This window comes from Primulina tabacum, chromosome 7 (genome assembly GCF_025594145.1).
Source record: "Primulina tabacum isolate GXHZ01 chromosome 7, ASM2559414v2, whole genome shotgun sequence".
NCBI classification, from domain to species: domain Eukaryota; kingdom Viridiplantae; phylum Streptophyta; class Magnoliopsida; order Lamiales; family Gesneriaceae; genus Primulina; species Primulina tabacum.
The window spans coordinates 31,350,605-31,372,766 of record NC_134556.1 but is presented as its reverse complement, the minus strand read 5'-3'; the positions used below and the strand labels follow the sequence as shown (position 1 = coordinate 31,372,766).

At 34.2% G+C, this 22,162-nt stretch overlaps 1 protein-coding gene across 2 annotated transcripts; it reads left to right on the top strand.

Moving 5' to 3' along the window:
• Positions 1–7,778: 7,778 nt before the first annotated feature.
• On the top strand, positions 7,779–20,993 carry LOC142551261 (quillaic acid 3-O-glycosyltransferase CSL1-like). 2 transcript variants are annotated; one of them, XM_075660395.1, is made up of 8 exons: positions 7,780–8,472; positions 9,597–9,683; positions 17,636–17,764; positions 18,223–18,432; positions 18,811–18,913; positions 19,015–19,196; positions 19,727–20,077; positions 20,311–20,993. In XM_075660395.1, the coding sequence occupies exons 1-8, from the start codon at positions 7,873–7,875 to the stop codon at positions 20,881–20,883; spliced, it is 2,235 nt and encodes a 744-aa protein (XP_075516510.1). In that variant the 5' UTR covers positions 7,780–7,872; the 3' UTR covers positions 20,884–20,993. The 2 variants fall into 2 exon arrangements, with proteins under 2 accessions (XP_075516511.1, XP_075516510.1); XM_075660396.1 differs by lacking the exon at positions 9,597–9,683 and having other exon boundaries at positions 7,779–8,472.
• Positions 20,994–22,162: the final 1,169 nt, after the last annotated feature.

The following is a 22,162-nucleotide window of genomic DNA, read 5'->3' as shown; positions in this document are numbered from 1 at the left end:
TTTGATATGTCTTGTTTAAGATTCATGTGTTGTTGTGTTATGTTTATTATGAACTAATTCTTATTTCTAGAGAAATGATGGAACAAAACTAGACACCATGTGTTGGGATTTATGAATTATGCTATATAAGTTTTCCTTATTGTTCATTTGTATTTTTTCAATCTTAATGCTTTCATTTTATTTGCCATATCTTGAATGATTCTTACGTTTATAATTTATCACTTGGAAAAGGAAATTTATAAACTAGAAAGGGAAAAATACATCGATGGTATTTATATAGTTCGGGAGGACATATATTGCTATTGAAGCCATTAAAAGAAGTTATTGCTTATTTTGTTATTTAATTTTAGATTGTTGACGGGGACGTTAAATTTCTTTGTTAGATAATTAGTATCTACTTAGCACTCGGGAGAGGGAGAAGATAATTTAGAATTTTTGGCTAATGTATAATAAGGGCATTTATAATATAGCTACACAAAATAACACATGGTGGATAGTTGCGTGAAATCGGACCTCTAGATCTTTTATTTCATAGTTATTTGTTATAAAAAGTTTGGTGTTATAATATAATTAAATTTATTTTCAAGTTAGTTATTGGTGCAAACAAATCAGTCAATTGATTTTTCTAAATAAAATTGAGACTATTTTAATTGCAAGCATTAATATACATTTAAATACGTACTCCTCATGGGATCGACACTTGTACTCGAAAATATATTTTATTACAACTTGACGTTGTGCACTTGCAAGCAATTAAGAAATCACGCGACACTCAGCTACTGATGATGGGAAGATTCATATTGAAACGTCCACTTATTTTAAAATTCTATTAAAATATTTTTTTTAAAGGTATGACCGAAAATACACACACACATCCACATTTAATAAGTTAAACATGCGTTTTAAAAGGTCATCTAACCTCGGAATAAAAATAACATATTATGCGGAAGAAATACAAGGTCCTCGGGTTTTCACGTGCACCCCCAGCTCAGCCTACTCAGTCTTCAGTGCCTCCAGTCTCCACAACCGAAAGATCACATGCATCAATCACAACAAGTGAGAATAAAGACTCAACACACCTGAACCGTTATAACAAGTACATATACATAACTTGCAACAGTGAAAAGTACTGCAATCAACATACGTTTCATGATCTTAAAAGCATGATATTAAACATATCGTAACAAAGCATAACGTGTCAAAACATGTCTCACCATATCATCATATACGTGTTCGTTTTCTTTATTTGAATTTCATTAATTAGTTGTGACTTTCGTATCAGCTCTATTCGATGGATCCATCTACGTATAACCATGGTCCTCGGCGGTGGAGACATCAGCGACAATATTACCCATCCACTGAGCCTTGGCCTTACATGTCATCATATTCGTATTAGTCACGATCAAATCGCATCCTTCAAAACATGTCATCATATTCATCACTTATAAAAATCATACATATACGTAAATTTTCTTAAAATCAAACATGCAACGCATTTTTCATATTTACATAAAAAGTCATGTTCATGATATCGTATACATTTAAAACATGTCAATTTGATGATCAGGGCGCTGCCAGGACTGCTAACTTGACCCGGGTGCAAAATGATCATTTTCCCCTACAACCCCTATTTGACCGTTTTACCCATGTACCTCAAAATTTCGATCCGAAGTCAACCAAACACCTTAAAACACCTCAAAACATATTTATAATCGTTCCTTAGACGCAAAATCAAGCCCGTTTCATAACTTATACGTTCGTTTTAAAACTTGGACTATGGTCCCGGTTTTTAATCTGAATCAACCTGAAACTTAACCAAAACTTCCCAAGCTTAAAACATACCTCAACCATACCCTACAAGCCTTTAAACCATCTATACCAGCCCCCTTAAGACCCTTGAAAAGCACTTGAAAGTTGCTGGATTTTCTTGCACCAAAACGAAACGAAACCTAGTGCACTAAACCCTCAAAATTCTCGACCCTAGACCAGACCAACGGGGACAAGACCTGAACCAACTCTTCTTAGCCCACCTCTGGAACCTCCTTGACTGACCTAACCACGGCCCGCAGCCTCAACCGTGCGCACCCCTCGGTTCCCCCTGAAGACTCGATCTAGCCACCATATTTTCTCCAAATCGTCTCCTAGCTTCGGTCCACGCATTGCCTCACTACCAGCCGACCATGGACCATCCCAAGGCCTTGAAATGGACCACTCACGTCCCAAACCAGCACATGGAACGAGCCATGCACGGCTATTTAAGCTTCCTCACCCGATAGAGCCACCAAATGCGTCCAAATGCAAGAACACGCTCGGCCCATATACGACCTTGATCCAGATGTTGTAGCAGCACTTAGAACTTCACTAAACCCTCTCATAATAGTCCCATAATAACCACGCTGACAGCCCCTTGCACAACCATTCAAAACAGTTAGCAACAAGATGCGTATATACGTGTTTTTCATGTCAAAAACATATAAAACCAATGCAAGATGGTATAATTGATACTTATCATGCATCAACATACAAATAAACCTATATTGATGTGAATGATGAGAAAACGAGGTATAGGACGTGCCTTTGCATATTTTACGCTCGAGAACCTTAGAGACAATCGCGTAGAACGAACACCGGAGGGACAGGAAAAATTTCTTATGAGATTTTATTGAGAAAGCCAAAGAAAATAGCCGCTGAAGGCACGAGCTGCTGCTGGTGGAAATGGAAGGGGAGGCCATGAGGCAGTGATTAGGTTTAGGGTTAGATAATGGAGTGTTTAGGTTAATATAATTCTATACTAATGGGCCAATAATAATAATTAAAGGAGTTAAAAGGGTTTTAGGCTCATTAAGCAATAACCGTTAGGCCCAATAACACTATCGAAAAATATTTCGTTTAGGTATATTTTTGAAAATATTGCACAAACCTTCAAAAAGTCCTTTGATTCGCTAAAATTTGCGTACCGAGTAAAAATATGACCCGACGAGTAAAAATACTCCACCAAGGCCCATTTTCGAAAATCACACTTAAATACACCATATAATAAATAATTAAAACTAATTATTTAATAAAAATAATCTCCTTAATTATTCCCTGTCTTCATTCCTCGTTCGAGCGCGAAAACTACTAAAAGCTCTTATATATGAAACTATAATAAACCATGAATTAAAACACATTTTCATGCAATAAACATGCATTTAATGCATTAAAAAAATTAAATACAATATGTAGGAAGTTTGATAACTTGCATGCATATGGTTCACGTGGACATTCAAATTTTCGGGACGTTACACATATGACCTGTGAATGGACACATTCTAGTTGTGGATGAAAAATACTTCACTAATATGTTTCATCTCCCAAATGAAGGCCTCTCAAGTTTCTCAGAGATCTCTGCTTCTGCCATTGAAGAGATGCAGACCACTCTGCCTGCAACCGGGGAAAAGATCAAAGTGTCCGACCCCAAGAAAGAACTGAAGTCAGAATATCAGCAGCTGGCTGACATCATTTCCAAGGGCCTTATAGCAAAGGAATGATCCTTTACGACCCTTACTCTTGAGATATTTCAAGTTATGTATGCTATTGTCAAGGCGATAAAGATTAACTAGTCATCAATCCTCTTCTCAATCTTTAAGAACATGGTGCAGACTTCGAAGCAGTACAAAGGCTTCGCACTTCAGCTGAGCAGGCTCATTGCGGATTCAAGGATACCTCTAGTATCTCTCTCCCCGGTTGTTAAATTCAAGATCTTCAGAGCCTCAGCTGAAGAAGATAGGTGCTGACAAGTCAGCAGCGAAGGTTAAGAAAACAGAGAAAACAAAAATAGCTGTTGCCCCAAGTCAAAGAGAAAACTGGTCCTTTCTACCAGTGATTCATAAAATACCCATTCTCCTGTTCTGTTGAAGAAACCGAGGTCGCAGAAGACCAAGTCATCGTTACTTCTGGAGCTCTTCTTGAGCTCAGACTGTTGCCCTCAGGAGCTGAACAACCTCTCCAAGATGTTCCAGTTAAGTCGGTTCAGCCAGCTGCCCCACCGAAACAGAAGACTGCAGCTGATCACCGCTCCACTATCATAACTGATTTTGGTGAAAAGATGAAACCGACAACAGCCCCCGCTCCTCTTACAACTGTTTTTCGTCCCACAGTACTAACTCCAATACGATCAATATGCATAATTATCTGAGAAGCTGTGGACACAACTGGTTCGGCACTAGACTTGCCTCATGCCCTAACTGATCCAAAGGGCAAGAAAAATATGATTAAGCAACCGAGACCCAACAATAATATGATTGAGGAACCGAGACCCATCAATGCCATTCAAACGCAAATTGATCTTATCATGCAATCCATCAATGAGCATGCTGAATAGAAGCTGGAACAGTACGATGAATGTGTGAACTTCCGGACAGTCACCCTTGCAAAGAAGATGAGGAAGAAGAAGGTTTTGGAGAAGTTCATCTCCTTGGAATGAGCTGTCATGAAGGTTGTCAAAGCCACTACAGTTGCCCAAACCATGAAGAGAATCTTCATACCTCTTTGATCTTCTGAGAATCAAAAGGTTGGCTATGTTGAAAGCTGACCGGAAGTCCAATTATGATCCAGCTAGTCCTACTGCTTATGAAGATAGAGTATTGTTTGAACAACTAGACTGTGTGATCTCATCTCCCTTCAGATGAAAGTGAAGAATTTGGAGATGGACTAACAACTACATATTCCAGTGCAGGCCAGTGGTTCCAATTCAGCTGAGGAATAAATTCCAACTCAGTCAGTTTCTGAGGACTTTCTAACTGAAACAACAGAGGAGCAATTGATGGCTCAAGCTGAAGAAGAGTCAGTTATGGTTCAACCAGTTGAACCAGTTTCAGAAGTCCCTCCTCCAGTCTCCACCGATGAACTACCATCCTCATCTACAACATTGATTATCCTACCGATCTCAGAACCGGCAATGCAACCATCTACATTTTCTGAACAAATTCAGACACTGGAAAATGTAGATGATCTGCTACAACCAGTTACCGAGGATAAACAAATGGAGTTCAAAGATGACTCCGCTGCTGATGACGTTGTTGAACCTATTGAAGATAAAGTTATCATATCAACAATAGAGGCAGAAGTACAAAATGAAGTTGTTCAGTTACCAACTAAACAAATAATAATTCTCTCATTCCAAGAACCAATATCTGCAAATACTCTGCCATCAATCGATCATTTGCTTCCAGATAATTCTTTATGACAGATGCCACCCTTCAGTTATTTGTTGCTTAGAAGACTGCCAAGGCATCTAGCTCTTCAACTAATCACCATGATCACCCTCCCAGTCAGTCAGTTCAACAAGCGACAGTAGAAGCATTTCCAGCTGATATTGACCAAGATACTGCTCCAGAACAGCTTGCTGTTGTGAAATTTTCTCAAAAACGAAAGGGCAAAGAAAAAGTTCCTATTGAAGAATTCTTCCCTGAAATGCCTCTAGCAGCTGATGTTATGCTGGATTCGATTCTTTAGAACTGAAAAACCTTGATTCAAAAATAAGTCACATCAAATCTACTCAGCTACTGCACTCCTTAAGTCTGGACACTTTAAAAGATCATACCATGAAGGACTTAAAGAAGCTAACGAAGGATGGAGTTGCTCTTTTCGATTCAGTCGAAAATATTAAAAGAGAATCAGTTACAATTCCTACTTTGTTTTCCTCACAAGAACAACTCAACAACCAAATTTATTTCGTTCACACAAGTCTTTCCACAAAAATTGACTCTATGTGATCTGCTCAAGTTAGTTCAACATTCCTCCTCTTCACAAAAGTGGCGAGTGTTGACAAAAAATGGGAAGAACAGAAAAAAGGCTTCAGGAGCAGGAGCTAGTTCATCGGGAGCAAGAGGAAAAAAGAGAATTGAACCAGACAAGACAACTGATAAAGGATCAACTGAGAAAAAGTCGAAGAAACAATTTCAAAGTGTCCTAAATCAGTTGATTAGTCTGGAGGCTTATTTTTTTTATTTGAAATGTTTGTACGAATCTGTACATTATTTTTTCTACAATCAGTTTTATTCTCTATCATCAGTTCAAGAAATCTAAGTTTTTTTAAACACCGGAAAGGGAAATTTTTTTGGAATATTATAGATTTCAGAGTTTGACAAATTAATCATTAAAGGAACTGAAGAATCTAACTGATTGATCAGACGCAACTGAAAACTTCGTTTTGAGCTGAACTGAAAAACCTTATCAATTGAAGTTTTCTTAATTGATAGGACATCAGTTACAACTGATAATGCCCAGCTGAATCGATCAGCTAATAATTTGACTTCAAATAAGTTGGCTACGTCATCAGTTAAAAGATCAGCAGACTGACTGACAGGTCGTACCAAAGCAGAACAGTTATATCAGAACAGAACAGTCTGAATACCTCGTACTACTGTCAGATAAACCTACTACACGATGATTTAATTGATATTTGTCTAAATGGTCATTAAATGAATTCAGTACGACCGTTGAGATCGAAGACTATATATAGTTGATCGAATCAGTTGAAGGAAGTTAGTGACTGAAAATAAGCAAACACACGAAGCAATCAATTTACGACCTCAATCAATTGCGATACACTTCATGAGCATATTCTCAAGTTTATATATCGCATACTTAAGCTCTACAATCATTGTTTGTATCCATAGCCTTCAGGCTACAAATTAGAGTATCTTTCAGTTTTATAACTGTTTAATAATTGTTAGACTAAGAGTTTCACTTTGGCAGTGTATATGACCAATTGAAGTGGATTAATATATCAAAGTCTTTTAGTGAAATCCTATCACTGTTCGATTTATGATATCGAATATTTGAATTGTTTTAATATCAAACCGTTGTTTGGTTATGGTATTCTTGAAAAAATACATTAATCATAAATATAAATTTGATAAGTGAAAGTATGAAATAGGTTTCGAGAACTTTTACAACTTGACTAGAAATGGTACGTAAAATAATTTTTTTTGAAAAATAATTATATGGCCCTGACACTGTGGTAAGAATAACCATTATATGGTCCTTACGTGGTGGATAAAAATAACCGTTATACGACCTTGATGCGGTGGATAATAATAACAATTAACACCATGAAATTAAAATGAGTTTCAGTGCTATATGTATGTATATATATGATTTTAATATAATGATATCATGCTTGATAATCTTTGAAAGATTTGTTCTTTGTATCGTTTGATTAAACATCTTGCATATCATTAAATATTATATATATTGTGTCATTTCGTGTTCGATCGACCTCCACTTGTTTAGTATTTTACAAAATACTGACCTCTTACACTCACAATCATATTTGAACAAGGAACAAGTTGAAGAATAGAAGCAAGAAAATTTTTGGAGATCGGTATGCAGCCCCATTTGATGGAGAAGAACATGTTTCTTTATTTTATCTTTTATTTATCACTATACGCTTCTTCATTTTTGTTTTTTTTTATCACTTGGAAAAAAATATATTTATTTTATGAAATAAACTGGTTTTGAGTTATCTTGATAACTGTAAATCTTGTTATTTTGTAATTGCATGATTGTGAAATGCTGGATGTCTCCCAGTCCCCATCTCGTAACATGACAACAATTGTTCAGAGACATATTTATACTCAAAACAATTTTTAAAACTTTTTATAAAGTTTTTGTTGAAAATAATTTTATAAAAATATATTATAAGTACCCGTTAAAATAAAGCTTTATATTTTTACCTGAATATTATTTAGTCAAAAATTTCCTACATAAAATAATATTAATTTATATGCACGTACTCAAATATATATGAATAGTCCGTGTTTACTAACATGAATAGACGCCGACTCCTCTCACTCCACCGCTTTCCACGAACCGAAGAAACAAGCGATGGAGAATTCACTTCCGCTGAATGAGTGCCGTATCAAAAGAACCGATCTAATATTCAACAGGCTCCACACCTTCCTACATGGATTTGCCCTCCTAGCCTTGTTTTACTACCGAATCGAAACCCTTTTTCGTATCCTAAAAGGAACGAACAGCACGCTCTTTCTACCCTATTTTGTCCTCTTCATATCTGAACTTGTCCTCTCCTTCATCTGGCTTCTTGCCCAGGCTTCTAAATGGAGACCCGTAACTCGGATCGTATTCCCCGAGAGATTGCCCGGAAACGAAGAGCTTCCCTCCATCGACGTTTTCGTGTGCACGGCGGACCCGGAAAAGGAACCGATCGTTCAGGTTATGAACACTGTCTTGTCAGCTATGGCTATGGATTACCCCTCTGGTAAGCTTCACGTTTATCTATCAGATGACGCTGGATCTTATGCTACGCTTTGTGCTACGCGGGAGGCCTGGAGATTCTCCAGGGTCTGGATTCCTTTTTGTCGGAAGTACGAGATTAAAAATAGGTGCCCGGAGGACTATTTCTCTACTGAAGAAAATGGCGATTACTCGTCTAGTGAGTTTGACGTTGAAAAGCTGGAGATCGAGGTACGTACGTTTCTCTGGAAAAGTTAATTGTAGTAGTCTGAGATAAATAAATTTTTTTTTCCCCAAAAATTATATATCATTTTTTTACCTAAATTCTCATTCATACTGTTATATATACTCATGTATATATATATATATATATATATATATATATATATATATTGTGAGACGGTCTCACGGAATCTTTATATGTGCGACGGGTCAATCCGACCGATATTCACAATAAAAAGTAATACTCTTAGCATAAAAAGTAATACTTTTTCATGGATGACCCAAATAAAAGATCCGTCTCACAAAATATGACATGTGATACCGTCTCACCCCCTAGGATTATTTATCCAACTCTTAATCCATCCTATTTTTCCAATTTTATCCTTCTCCTAAATCCAAACTCACCACCACTTCCTTCCACCTACCGCCCTCCGCCAACCCCTGCCGCCGGCCAACCGCCCATCGCCGCCGACTGCCGCCGCCACTTCCGGCCGACCGCCGCCGCCTCCTCCTCCGGCCGACCGCCGCCGCCACTTCCGGCCGATCGCCACCACCTCCGGCGGACCGCCGCCACTTCCGGCCTACCACCGCCGCCACTTCCGGCCGCCACCACAGGCCGACCGCCGCCCCCGCCGACACCCAAATAGAAGGGCAATTTTGTTAATTCATCAAAAAATTATTAATTATCACATTCTTATCCATCATACCAAACATAATATTATTTTATCATTATATATTTTATTTTTACTTCAATCATTCTTTTTATCATTTATCTCTTAATCATTTTATTATCCTATCCTCCAAACCAAAAGCAGCCAAGTATATGATAATAATTCACTATTTTTAACGAAAAAGGTAATGAGACCATCTTCAAGTAAGGATGACAACGATACGAAATCGGGATGGGTTTGGCTGATCCCATCCATCCTTTTTTTAACTCTAAAAATATTAATCATATGTAAGCACATCAAATCACTAGTAATTATTAAACGCGAGGTGGCAAAGTCTTGGGGAAAAAATAATTATATATTTTTCGATGATTTTTATATAAAATTAAATTTTCAAAATTTTTTATTATTTTTTTAAGAAAAGGACTTTTCAATAATTATTTTTTTGAACTAAAATTTGTGCAGAAAAGGTACAAAGAATTGAAAGGCTGTTTGATGAAAATAACAGAAAATGCCAATCCTGCCAGCAGAGAGCATCCACCAATGATTCAGGTGAATCATACATAATAATTTCTGACTCTCGTACTATGATATTTAATAGGTCATAGAGATATATATAGCCAAATATTGTAAATACGATGTGTATTTTGTAATAAAATTAGAGATTAAATTTTTTTTAAAAAAAAAGTAAAATGATATTTATTAATTTTTGAACTTGATATGATAAAGAGAAAAAATAAAATGTCACTAAAAATTTGATACGTATAATTGGATTGTTAGAGAGTGTTTTAAGAATTATAAAAAAGCTTATCCGCCATAATAAAGTTAATTAATAAAGATTTAATTTTAATAAATAATATAAATATTGTTATTGTATTCTTATTAAATTTATGTAATATTTACACTAATTGACAAATTTTTTTAAAAAAAATATTCTAAACAAATCATAATTTAATGTATTTAAAAAATAAAAACTATTTATTCATAAAAATTATCTAAAAATTTGAAATAATTAGAATGTTAAAATTCAATACTTCGTCCATTAAAAATTATATAAAAATCAAATCTTAAAAAAATAGCAGCCGCAAAAATTGATTACAAAATCATATATATCTTTAAAGTTCCTAAATAAAATTAAAGATACACAGCAAATCAATATCTTTCGTCACAATTTATGTGGTTGTCAAATTTTTTCACATTTATTTTGAGAGATAACGTAGAGTGTGGTTTTCATTTTTTGTATTTTGTTATTCACTTAGGTAGAATAAAAAAACAAAAAAGGATCAAATTAGAGTTTAGCAAGGTGAAAAAACACTTATAAAATTTGTTTGAAACTTGAGACGCTCTTAACAGTTTTTAGGTTGTTAAGAAATATTCTTGAACGGATAGTATTCGCTGGACCACTGAAAAATGAATGCGTACAGAAACGGTCTGACTTGACTAATGAAAAATATGTATTATGTAATAGACAGTTAACAAGAAACGATAATATATGAGCGGTTAGATAAAAAAAAATGCGTAAATGTAAAAAGGACAAGTATTATGAATGTTTTTAAGTACATCTACTTCATTCTTTTTTCCATGTAGGAAATAATTCATTAAAAGACTTTAATTGATACAATTCTTTGTAAATTCACTCCAACTAGGACTTATCAGTGCATAAGTTGAAACTTTTAGTATATACTTCAATAAGTTCTGGATGTTTAAGAACAATCGGTTCACCAGAAAACACAATATAACCCAATAGTCAGATTAAACGGATTGAGTTAGTAGGGTAGAACAATGAGATCATTGGAGATCTGAAGTATTATATAAGCGTGTGCTTAAGTTGAGCAGCTTCAAATATGGTAGCTTAATTGTGTTGAGGAATATTAAATGAATGACAAATTGAAAGATGTAGGCTTATAATTGTGAATCAACTGACTAACTTCAATATAGAATCCGCATATACATAGTTGAAAAACTCTAACGGCTGGAAATGTTTTTCAACGATCACAAGTATCATTTCTCGACAGAATGAACACGTCGCTTTCAGTCATCATACATATCATTAAAAGCTCATTTAATGTTTTTTTTGCGACTTTTAGCTCTTAGCTTCTCAAATAGCTAATATATCATATATGGCATGAGAAACTTTCTATCATTCGGGAGTTGGTAGAATAGTGTGTAATTATACTTGAACCGGTAGTCATTGAACGACTTGAGTTGCAATATCCATTTTGAATTGATCATATCTGGCTGGTTGTAGAGCAATTGGAATATAAACAATTTAACCATATGTACTGCATTTAAGACTTGATTCGATCAAATGATATGATCTCTTTGAGATAGAGTTATGATAATTAGCAGCTTGAACTTTTTATATTCAGATTGAGCGGCTTGACTTGATCCAGTGGTTGAAAATCCCGAATGACAAATAATATGCAGCTAAATACTATAGAAATTACATTATCTTTACAACGTTAAAAAAATTCCAAAATATTAATAAACATGCGGCAACATCTTACAATTATAATTCAAACTTAAATAAGCGAAACTAAAATAAACTTCTTGATCCATCTTATTATCAACCCCAAAATTGGTCTTGTTCATCTTCCTCGATTTTCTCTTCTGACTTATCTGGGAATGGTAGAAGAATGAGTGAGTGATATGGTCGTCACTCAGTAAGTGGAGGTCGTTCGAGCACATACATAACAAATACATATGATCTTCGAAAAAAGCATCATATCATGCATAGCATATTTTGTATCATATATCATAAGCATAAACAAAAGCATAATTTAACCTAAATACTGATATTCATCTACTTTGAATGGTTTATTGATATTAGTCCCTGATTTTTACTCCTATAAGGGGCCGATGCCATATAACAGTTACAATCCAACAGTGTAAGGGTCATAAACATATCTCATATTAGGATTCCCACACATATCCAGTTGAATCTTCACAGTGTCAAAACATAGAAAATATGATAATCGTATCAAGAAGGGGTAGAAGAAGAATTGCACTTGACCGTAACTTTTGGAAAAGAATGAAACAATGCATAACCTTATGATTTCTTGGAAAATTTGAAAACATGAGAGAATCATGCAGACGGCACATCCAAAACGCAGCAGCACTTCGACCAGAAAGTTAGCCATCTTGCAGAATTATTTGCGACTTATTGCATCGTTGGATTCATGCTCAAATTTTCACACTACGTTGAAACTTACGTCAACTAAATTATGAACGTTAGAGATCTGGTCTGGAAGTCGTTTTGACATGTTTATGAATAAAAAATATAGATATGCTGTTCTCGCAAAAAATTTGAGCAGTTTTCTTGCAAAGACTCTATAGAGAAAACTAACCATTGGATTTGGCTGAAGTTTGGATATGATGTTCAGAACATATGATAGTGTATTCTGAACAGTGGAGATCAGATTTGGATAGAATCTTGGTCTGAATGTACCACTCTAAAATGGACAGAACTTCGCCTTAAAAAATTTTTGAAAATGCTGCAACACTTGGGAGAGAATTTTCAAAATATAGAGTGAATTTGAAGGTGTGATTTTTGAGAATGAGGTTGTGGTATTTATAAGGGTCAGTTTAGAATTTTACCATTATTTGATTGATATTTCTTCCATAATTTTGAGATGCTTCTTCCATATGTAAATTTATGCCAAAAATTGAAATTTGATGTTGGATTGAATGGTTGAATGTAGACAGTTTTCTTGTACAAATTCATAATATATCTAGACTATACTGAAATTTGCTAGCTTCCTTGTTAAGAAAAACTACCTTGTATTTATTATTATCTTCCAAATTTGATGGATATCTCAGCTTGATTTTCGAGATTAATACATATCTTGCACTGAATTTCGAATTCTATGTGTTTATTAGCTTGGAATTTCAAATACCATGTATAATTTAATATTTTCGAATGTATTATTTTTAGATTAATATCATAACTCGAAAATAAATTCTTATACATGTCTTTGTTTGAATAAATAATTGCATGTCCAAACATTTGGGTTCTCACAACTGGAGACTTAAATAGCTCGAGGTTATTATTTGTCAATCACAAGAACTTAAGGTAATAGAAATATTTTAACTATTTATCCTTTCTTGGTGATGACAAAACCAAGATGTAAAATTATAAAGAGATTATATAAAAAGTTACGTAACAGAGAATTTGACAAACAGTTGTATTTCATCAAGTTAATAAAATATCAATGTTACATGTCCATAAAAAAAATCTTATCACACCTAATAAAATTTTTTTGAAGCTTGAACCACCATTGCCACCACCCCATTTTCTTCTGTCTTCTTCAAGTCATCCTCTTCTCTTCTCTCTTATACTCCTCATATCTTTCTCCGTAATAACTAGGAGCGTAAATGAACCTAGCTGGTTTATGAACTTTTTGAGCCGACTCAAAAAAATTTGATTCATATTCGAGCTTATCGAATTCGAGTTGAATTTGAACATGTTAGAACTTTTTTCGAACCGAACTCGAGCACAAATAATTTTGTTTGATAGTTAGCGAGCCTTAATATTTTATTATTATGATATAATTATATATTAAATAAATAATTTTTTAGCCTTTTGAGTACTTATTTTTTAGCAATAGTTCGTATAGTTCGTGAACATGTTGAAATCTTTCAAGCGGAACTCGAGCTTTAATTTTTGAGCCAAATTTTTTAAATTTCTAATCAAGCTCAAACTCGAATGTAAATAATTTGAGCTGAATTATGGCATTCAAAATTTCATCATATTCTGCTTGATTCGATTATTTTACACCCCTAGTCAGAACACCTCTTTTGTTCTTCAATTTTTTTTATAATATACAACTTCCCATTTTTTTACATCACCACATTGTATATATTCATTAATTTCTTGAAACAGGGTGCCCATTGTAGACCGAAGGAGATCAAACCCTACGCCCATATGTTATTTAACTTGGGTAATCTGCTCTGAAATTCAACATTCATTGCAATGAATTTCTTCTTCGCAATGTTTGATCTTTGGCAATCTTGAAATTTTTCTCATTGAACTTAGCTTGCGAAGGACTTGTTTCTTGAAGTTATCGAAGGTGACGGTAAGAGAAAAATGCTCTACTTCAACATTGGATAATCTGGTGAAACATGACTTGAAGAGTAGTTGACTCATCAAATTCAAAATATGTTCATGTTGATTTGAGGAGATGAAACATCTTCGTTATTTGTTTCAGAGGAGAAGAGAGTGGTCTGAATTATTAATTATCTGCTAGATGGATCTTCAACGGATTGAGAAGTTAAGTGAACGGTTGGAGCGTCTGCAGCTTGATCATTAACAGGCTGCAGATCAGCCAAAACTTAGTCATGCGCATCAGTTGTCTTGAAGGAACTATGCTTTACCGTTCAAATTTTCTAGACAGTTAATATGATCAACTTGCATATATGCACCGGTAGGAGTGCTAGGCACTGATTCCAGATTCAGATCCTTCTCACATAAACACCTTCTTGCTCAGTGGTCTGATCTTGGAGCATAGGAGAAGAATGGTTCATCTTTGATTGGTCAAAATCAAAATGTGAGAGTGACCTAACAACCTCATCTAGAGAGATTAATGGAATCTTTGGGAGATCTTCGACTTGAATCGTCGAGGGAGGATGGGAGGAAAAAACATATGTACCTACATACGTATTTTCCAGTCATCATAGTCTTCTTTAGAAAACATTGAAATCTTGTCAAAATGAGTCATTTGAAATATATAAGTTATCAGAGTTTAAGAAAAACCCTCTTTTACCGCTTGTTGGGATCGAATTAGGGTTTAGAGGAGGTGGATACACTTTTATAAAATCTTTTTGAAATTCTAGTTGTTCTTAACAATTTTTAGGCTATTAAGAAATATTCTTTAATGGCTACATTCGCTAGACCACTGAAGAATGAATGAATGTGAAAATGTGAGGTTTGACTAGTGATAAAGTATATATTATACAATTGACGTTTAATAAGAAACATTTACATAAGAGCGGTTAGATAAAGAATGTTTAAATGTAAAGAAGACAATTATTTATTGGTGTTCGGAAATAAGTACTCTTACTTCACCTTTTTACTTAGGAAGTAATTCATTAAAAGACTTTGATTGATACAACTCTTTGTAACAATCTACTTCAACTAGGACTTATCACTGCCTAATTTGAAATTCTTAGTATATATTTCAAAAAGTTTTTGATGTATACAAACTCTTGGTTCACCAAAAAACACAATATAAACCATGGTAAACTTCAATATCTTGAGTTGAAAGGGTATCACAATGAGATCCTTGGAGATCTGATGTAATATGATAACCGTGTGCTTAAAATGAGCAGCTTGAAATATGGTAGCTTAAGTATGCTCATGAATCTTGAATGAGTTCAAACTTGAAAGATGTAAGCTTATTATCACGAATCAACTAACTGATTTCATATAGAGTCCGCATATATATAGTTGAAAAGCTCCAACTGTATCGTTTCTAACAGAATGAAAATGTCTTTTTTGGTCGTCGTACATATCATTAAATTATCATTTAATGTTTCTTTGTTTTTGCAAATTTTATCTCATAGCCCTTTTAAAACTGTTGTTAAATGGTTCGCTCAAAGACAACGGTTTTTCACCGTTGTCGTAGCTACAATTTGCGACGGTTGTTCAAAACCGTCGCAAATGATATTTGCGACGGAATGCATATATAAACCGTCGCTAATTAGCGGCAGTTTGTTACACCGTCGCTAAACTTAGCGACAGTTTATTAATAACCGTCGCTACATGTCGCTACATGTAGCGACGACATTCATGTGCAAAACCGTCGCTACTTAGCGACTGTTTATACATGAATTCCGTCGCTAATATTTTAGGTAAAATAAAAAAAATTTTAATAATTTAAAAAATCTATTTTGTGAATTGGTACAATCGTGTAAGAGATAAAAAAAAATTTAAGTGTCGTGAAGTGATAAAATCGTGTAAGAGATAAAAATTTTAATTGTTTTGAAGTGGTAAAATCGTGTAAGAGATAAAAATTTTAAGTGTTGTGAAGTTGTAAAATCGTGTAAGTAAGAAAAATTTTAATTGTTGTGAAGTGAAGTGGAAGAAAATGGAGCCAATTTGCAGGTATTTATAGAGAGTGGTGGAAGAAAATGGAGGAAATTTTAGGCGGTATCGAATTTTTGAAATTAGCGACGATTCTCCTACAACCGTCGCGAATGTTAGCGATGGTTATAGCTAAATCGTCGCTAATTTCAAATTAGCGATGGTTTTACTTGATTCTGTTGCTAACGTTAGCGACAGTTTAAATTAAACCGTCGCTAATTTGAAATTAGCGACGATTTAGCTATACCTATCGCTAACATTAGCGATGGTTGTAGGAAAACCGTCGCTAAATACCGTTGTGTTTTATTCTAAACTCACGCTAATCGATAACGGTTTTTTAAAACCGTTGTCGATTGTCCAAAAAACATGCTAATAGACAACGGTTCATGAAACCGTTGTCATAAACGTTCAAAGACAACGGTTTTATAGAATCGTTGTCATTGACCCTAAAAACCGTTGTCTTTGACCTCCAAAAGACAACGGTTTTATAAAAACCGTTGTCTTTTGCTTAAAAAATGATCTACGACAACGGTTTTAGTTAAAACCGTTGTTAAAAGTTTTTTATCAACGATTTTAGTTAAAATCGTTGTCGTATGTGTATTGTTGATTATGAAATTTCTTGTAGTGATATGAAATTTTCTATCATTCGAGATTTTGTATGATACTATATTATCAAACTTGAACTAGTAGTCATTAACTGACTTGTGTTGCAGCCATTTTGAACTGCTTATATCTGACTGGTCGTAGTGTGATTGGAATTTAATGGTTTAACCATGTGTACTTCATTTAAGATTTGATCGACATATGATCTCTTGCAGCTAGAGTTATGATGATTAGCAGGTTGAACTCTTGATATTCTGATTGAGCAGCTTGACTTGATCCAACGATCGAAAATTCCAAATTTAAAATAGTAAGCTGATGGATCATGAAACAACTTGATGTTATTTGTCAATACCTAAACTTAGGATAATAGATACATTCTAACACTCGTAAATGACTTTCTTGTCAAAAATAAAAAACCTCAAATTTATTTTCCAATTCATGATACTCGGCCATCAGCTAGGAAATTTTCCGGTGGAAATTTCCAATTTTGGTATAAAAAAATGCCGAAATTGAAATTGGGAAAAAAATGTAAGTTACTACTGCACTAAGAGTGCAAATTAACTCATAACATGACTAAAATTAAAGAAAGTGTAAGTCACGATATCAAATATATAAAATTCCCGAGAAGATAGATACATTATATTTTTTATTATAAATTTTTTTATTGAAATTAGGAAAATAAAAAATTTGATTACGTAATCGGTATTATTTGGATTTTGGTTCTCTAAAAAGACAATAATTAAATCTTATTATTATAGCTTATTTAGCATTTGAAGGAATAATTTTTTGACAAGATTTAAATTCAACTTTGTATTGACAGGTGATTAATGACATAAATTCAAGTTGGAAGGATGCAAATCAAGAAGATATGCCGTTTCTTGCTTATACTGCCAGAGAGAGAAGCCCTTCTCATCCTCACCATTTCAAAGCCGGAGCTCTAAACGTTCTTGTAAACCTTTCTTTAAACTTACACGAACCGTTCTCGTAGGCAATGGAATCTCTTTTGAAAAAAAACTTTTTTTCGTTTACGATTTTGGTCATCTATATAATCACATTTCAAACCCGGAGCGCCATGTTGGTACCATGTAGACGCCACATCCAAAAATGATGACTAAATTTGAGAAAATAACAAAGAGAGCGGACCATGATTAATATTCATTTTTCCCGTGAAATTGCAAAAGTTTTTTTTTTTTGAAACGGGAAAATCATTATATATATATATATATATATGTGTGTGTGTGTGTTTTTGACACGTATCCACGTACCTGAAATATGATAAAACTTTTAACATTAATTTTTTAACATGAAATATGAACTCCTCCTTGTCCTGTATGTGCAACCCTCATAAATGTTATTGATTATTTGCATTAAATCTTGGTCATTGAACGAAATTTTTTGAACTCGCAGCTTCGAGCATCTGCTATGATCAGCAATTCTCCATACATTTTGGTGCTGGATTGCGACATGTATTGCAACGATCCAACTTCTGCCCGCCAAGCAATGTGCTTCTATCTCGACTCTAAGATATCCCAAAAGCTAGCTTTTGTTCAATTCCCGCAGAAATTTCACAATATCAGTGAGAATGATATCCTTGATGGACGTCTTCGATTTGTCTGGGTAATTATTTACAGTCTTATATATCGTGATTTGGAGCCGGAATATAGTTAATACGTTGCAATATCTGATGGTGTGCTGCGTTTATATCGTTGAGCCGGGGTGTTACCTTGCAAATGAGGACGGTCGTCTTCTTTAAAAATAGATATTTAAACGTTTTATAATGATTAGTTACAATGGACTCTTATTGAAACTCGAGTTAACTTGTGACGAAGTAGCTGCTACAGGAGCTTATTATATATGCGATTGCATGGGCTTGTGCAGCTAGCCTTGACAATTGGGGTGACAAAATGTATTTGCTTTTGTTTCTAGCTACCAAGATTAGTTGAATTTTGAGATTTAATCTAGATGAATTTAGCTAATCTTTGAATGATATTTCAGCAAAAATGGGATGGTTTGGATGGACTACAGGGACCTGTACTATCTGGTACAGGGTTTTACATGAATAGAAAAGCACTCTATGGAACTAACAAAATTCAAGAAGGTGATTAGTTGATACAATGTGACTTGATTAATTTATTATATATTTTTTCTTGAAAAATAGTTATAGTCACCTGATGTATATATTCTTTGGTTTTGTGACAGATGTTGATATCGCCCAGCTTCAGAAATCATTTGGTTCATCCAATGAGTTCATCAAGACTATGTATACGAGTTACCGACCAAATTTCTCGAAGGAGGGGGAGTTTTATAGTGCATCAATGCTGAAAGAGATGCAGCTCCTCATCTCTTGTACGTATGGCGATGGCACACTGTGGGGGCAAGAGGTAAGCAGAATTCTACATTGTAACCAATCTTATATTCCTGATGACGTGCCATCGGACATGTACGTCTGCTGTATTTGACTGCTATCTTCTAATCCATTGATGACGATTAATTGGAAATTCACTTAGCTAAGAGAGAATTATAAAATATGTCATGTTACATGGCATGCTTTTACTTTTGATTTATTTTGGTTATACTTTATATTTTTAAAGTCATCAAACTTTTCTGTTAGCTAATCAACAACTACTGAAGGTTTTGTGATCAGACTTTATACATTTTTCAATCTTTCAATTATTATGTGTGCATGTAAACATTTAATATTTATGTAAATTTCCATAAAAACATGTAAAAAATATTGACATTTGTGCGATCTCTTTAACTATATCTATTATTTGAGAAAATAAAAGTGTGTATGAAAACAATTTTCTCACTTGGTCATGGTTTCATGTTATGTACTGAAGTTTGTCTCTTATGGAATACCTATTTAGTGGCAGCATTTGGTTATCTTTCTCTTGTATGTTTCAAAATGCAGGTGGGATTCAGATATATTTCTTTGGTGGAAGACTACTTTACCGGCTTAAGTCTCCATCGTGAGGGCTGGGTTTCTGTGTATATGGATCCTGTTAGACCATGTTTCTTAGGCACATCGCCGACATGTTTGAACGATTTTTTTGTTCAACACACACGATGGTATGTTGGGTTGATGCAAGTCGCACTGTCAAGGTTTTCTCCTCTTCTGTTCGGGGTCAAGAAGAAAATGTCAGTTTTGCAAAGCATGTGTTATGCAGAACTTGCGTACCTCGCTGTCAATTTTTTCCCTCTTTACTGTTTCGCAATCGTTCCTCAGCTCTGTTTGATCTATGATATTCCTCTGTATCCTAAGGTGAGGCGGATAACGCTATGTACGGATTCTTTGCTAATTGTTTTTCAACTTATTCTTTGATGAATTTTGTGTGCTTATTGGTCATGCATGCATATAAAACATAAAATAGCTTTTATCTCCATATAATATTTATAGAACTACAAAATCTGACTGACCTCATCTTTGTGTGGCATGAAATGTTTTATGTGTTTCTGACACATGAGATTGAGTAATCTCTCCTTGATTTTTCACAGGTTTCAAGCCCTTTTTTTCTATTGTTTCTGTTCATTTTCCTATCATCCCAAACAAAACATCTGCAAGAGATCATCTCATTCGGGCATTCAATTAACTCATTGAGGCATTCAATCAACACATGGGGGAATGAACAGAGAATTTGGATGATGAGATCTATGACATGTTGCCTATATGCCACTTTGAACACCATTTTAGAGAAATCTGGTTTCGCGAAATATAGTTTCCAACCAACGAATAAAACTGTCGATGATGAACAAGTCAGACGTTACCAACTAGGGATTTATGATTTTCAAACATCCGCTCTGTTCATGGTTCCATTATGCAGCTTGTACACACTTAATGCTGTTTCTTTTATCATCGGAATCGCGAGGATTTTACGGAATCAAAGTTGGGAAGACATGTTGATTCAAACTTTTATTCCATTGTTTGGGATGACAGTGAACTACCCTTTGCTTGAGGGGATGGTGTTGAGGAAAGACAAGGGCAGGGTTTTGCCTTCAATTTCTCTCATTTCTGCTGCTGTTGGTATCTTTTTTTTGTGTTCATTTTCACTTTTGGTCAGTTTCTACTGAGTGTGAATCTTACATGTTGGTCTTTCTTTCGTACTTTCATTGTTATTTCATGAATTGTCATGTACTTCGAATACAAATGATCGTTATAAATAAAATATGGGTTATAAATATATTTGATATTTAGTAATTTGTTTTTTTCAATACAATTTGTTGTTGTGCAACAAACCATTTTTACGAGTTAAGAAATTGAACACAACATTAACCTTCCGTTTTTAAGCAAATATATAAGAGAAAATGATTTTTTTTTTTATCTATTAGCTTGTCCCATTTTGGATTTTGATATATTAAATTGCCAAAATTTGGTTTAGGTATACTATGTTTTAATTTTCAACTATTTTGGTCAAATTACTGATGTGATATCTGACAAATCCGCAATGAAACAATTTTCAACTATTTTTGTCAAATTTGTTATCTGACAAATCAACAATTTTCGATGTAATGTCAGTAATTTTTAGTGTCATATCAGTAATTGAACCAAAACATCATAAAATTAGAAGTTAAAAAACCAACTCCAAACATAGTAGACTAAAATCCAAAATTGAATAAGCTAATTGAAAAAAACTATTTTTCCGATGACATAATCCTCTATTATTTTTGCTGTTATGTACTATGTTACATAACTCATACAGAACGTCATTCGGTAATATTCTCTATTTCGAGTGACTTGTCTAGATCTATTCCATGGATTGGTGACATACATAAGTTCCGTTGATTTTATTTGATGATGTATAATTGATAGCTTTTTCGGTTATAATATTGGTTTTAAAAGCGACCGGTTTCAAAAAAATATATGAGTAGGTTTCGTCCGACGAAATTCGAAACAATAGATCTCTTGTGAGACGGTCTCACGAATCATTATCTGTGAGACGGGTCAACCCTACCGATATTCACAAAAAAAAAAGTAATACTCTTAGCATAAAAAGTAATACTTTTCATGGATGACCCAAATAAAAGATCTGTATCACAAAATACGACTTGTGAGACCGTCTTACACAAGTTTTTGTCAATTCGAAATTGACTTGATTAAAAAAAAAGTTTCGAACATATAATTACAATATATTAATTTTCTTAAAACCAATTTCATGGAAAATTAATAATTAAAATGATCTCGTTAAAGACCCAACATAAATATAAGTAAAATAAAAATCTATGCTACATCGAAAATATTTTTATTCATTTACCAACACCATTTGATCATGGGGTTTCTCACTTCTTAGTCGATGTTGACATCATGTGTTGATTCAAATCATAAAATTTTAACACATCACAGGGAAATACA

Bases quoted from the DNA above. Each gene is read 5' to 3' on its own strand.
- LOC142551261 (XM_075660395.1), top strand. From the start codon at position 7,873: ATGGAGAATTCACTTCCGCTGAATGAGTGCCGTATCAAAAGAACCGAT. The intron at 17,765-18,222 runs GTAAACCTTTCT...TTGAACTCGCAG, and splicing joins CCGGAGCTCTAAACGTTCTT to CTTCGAGCATCTGCTATGAT. The intron at 19,197-19,726 runs GTAAGCAGAATT...TTCAAAATGCAG, and splicing joins GCACACTGTGGGGGCAAGAG to GTGGGATTCAGATATATTTC.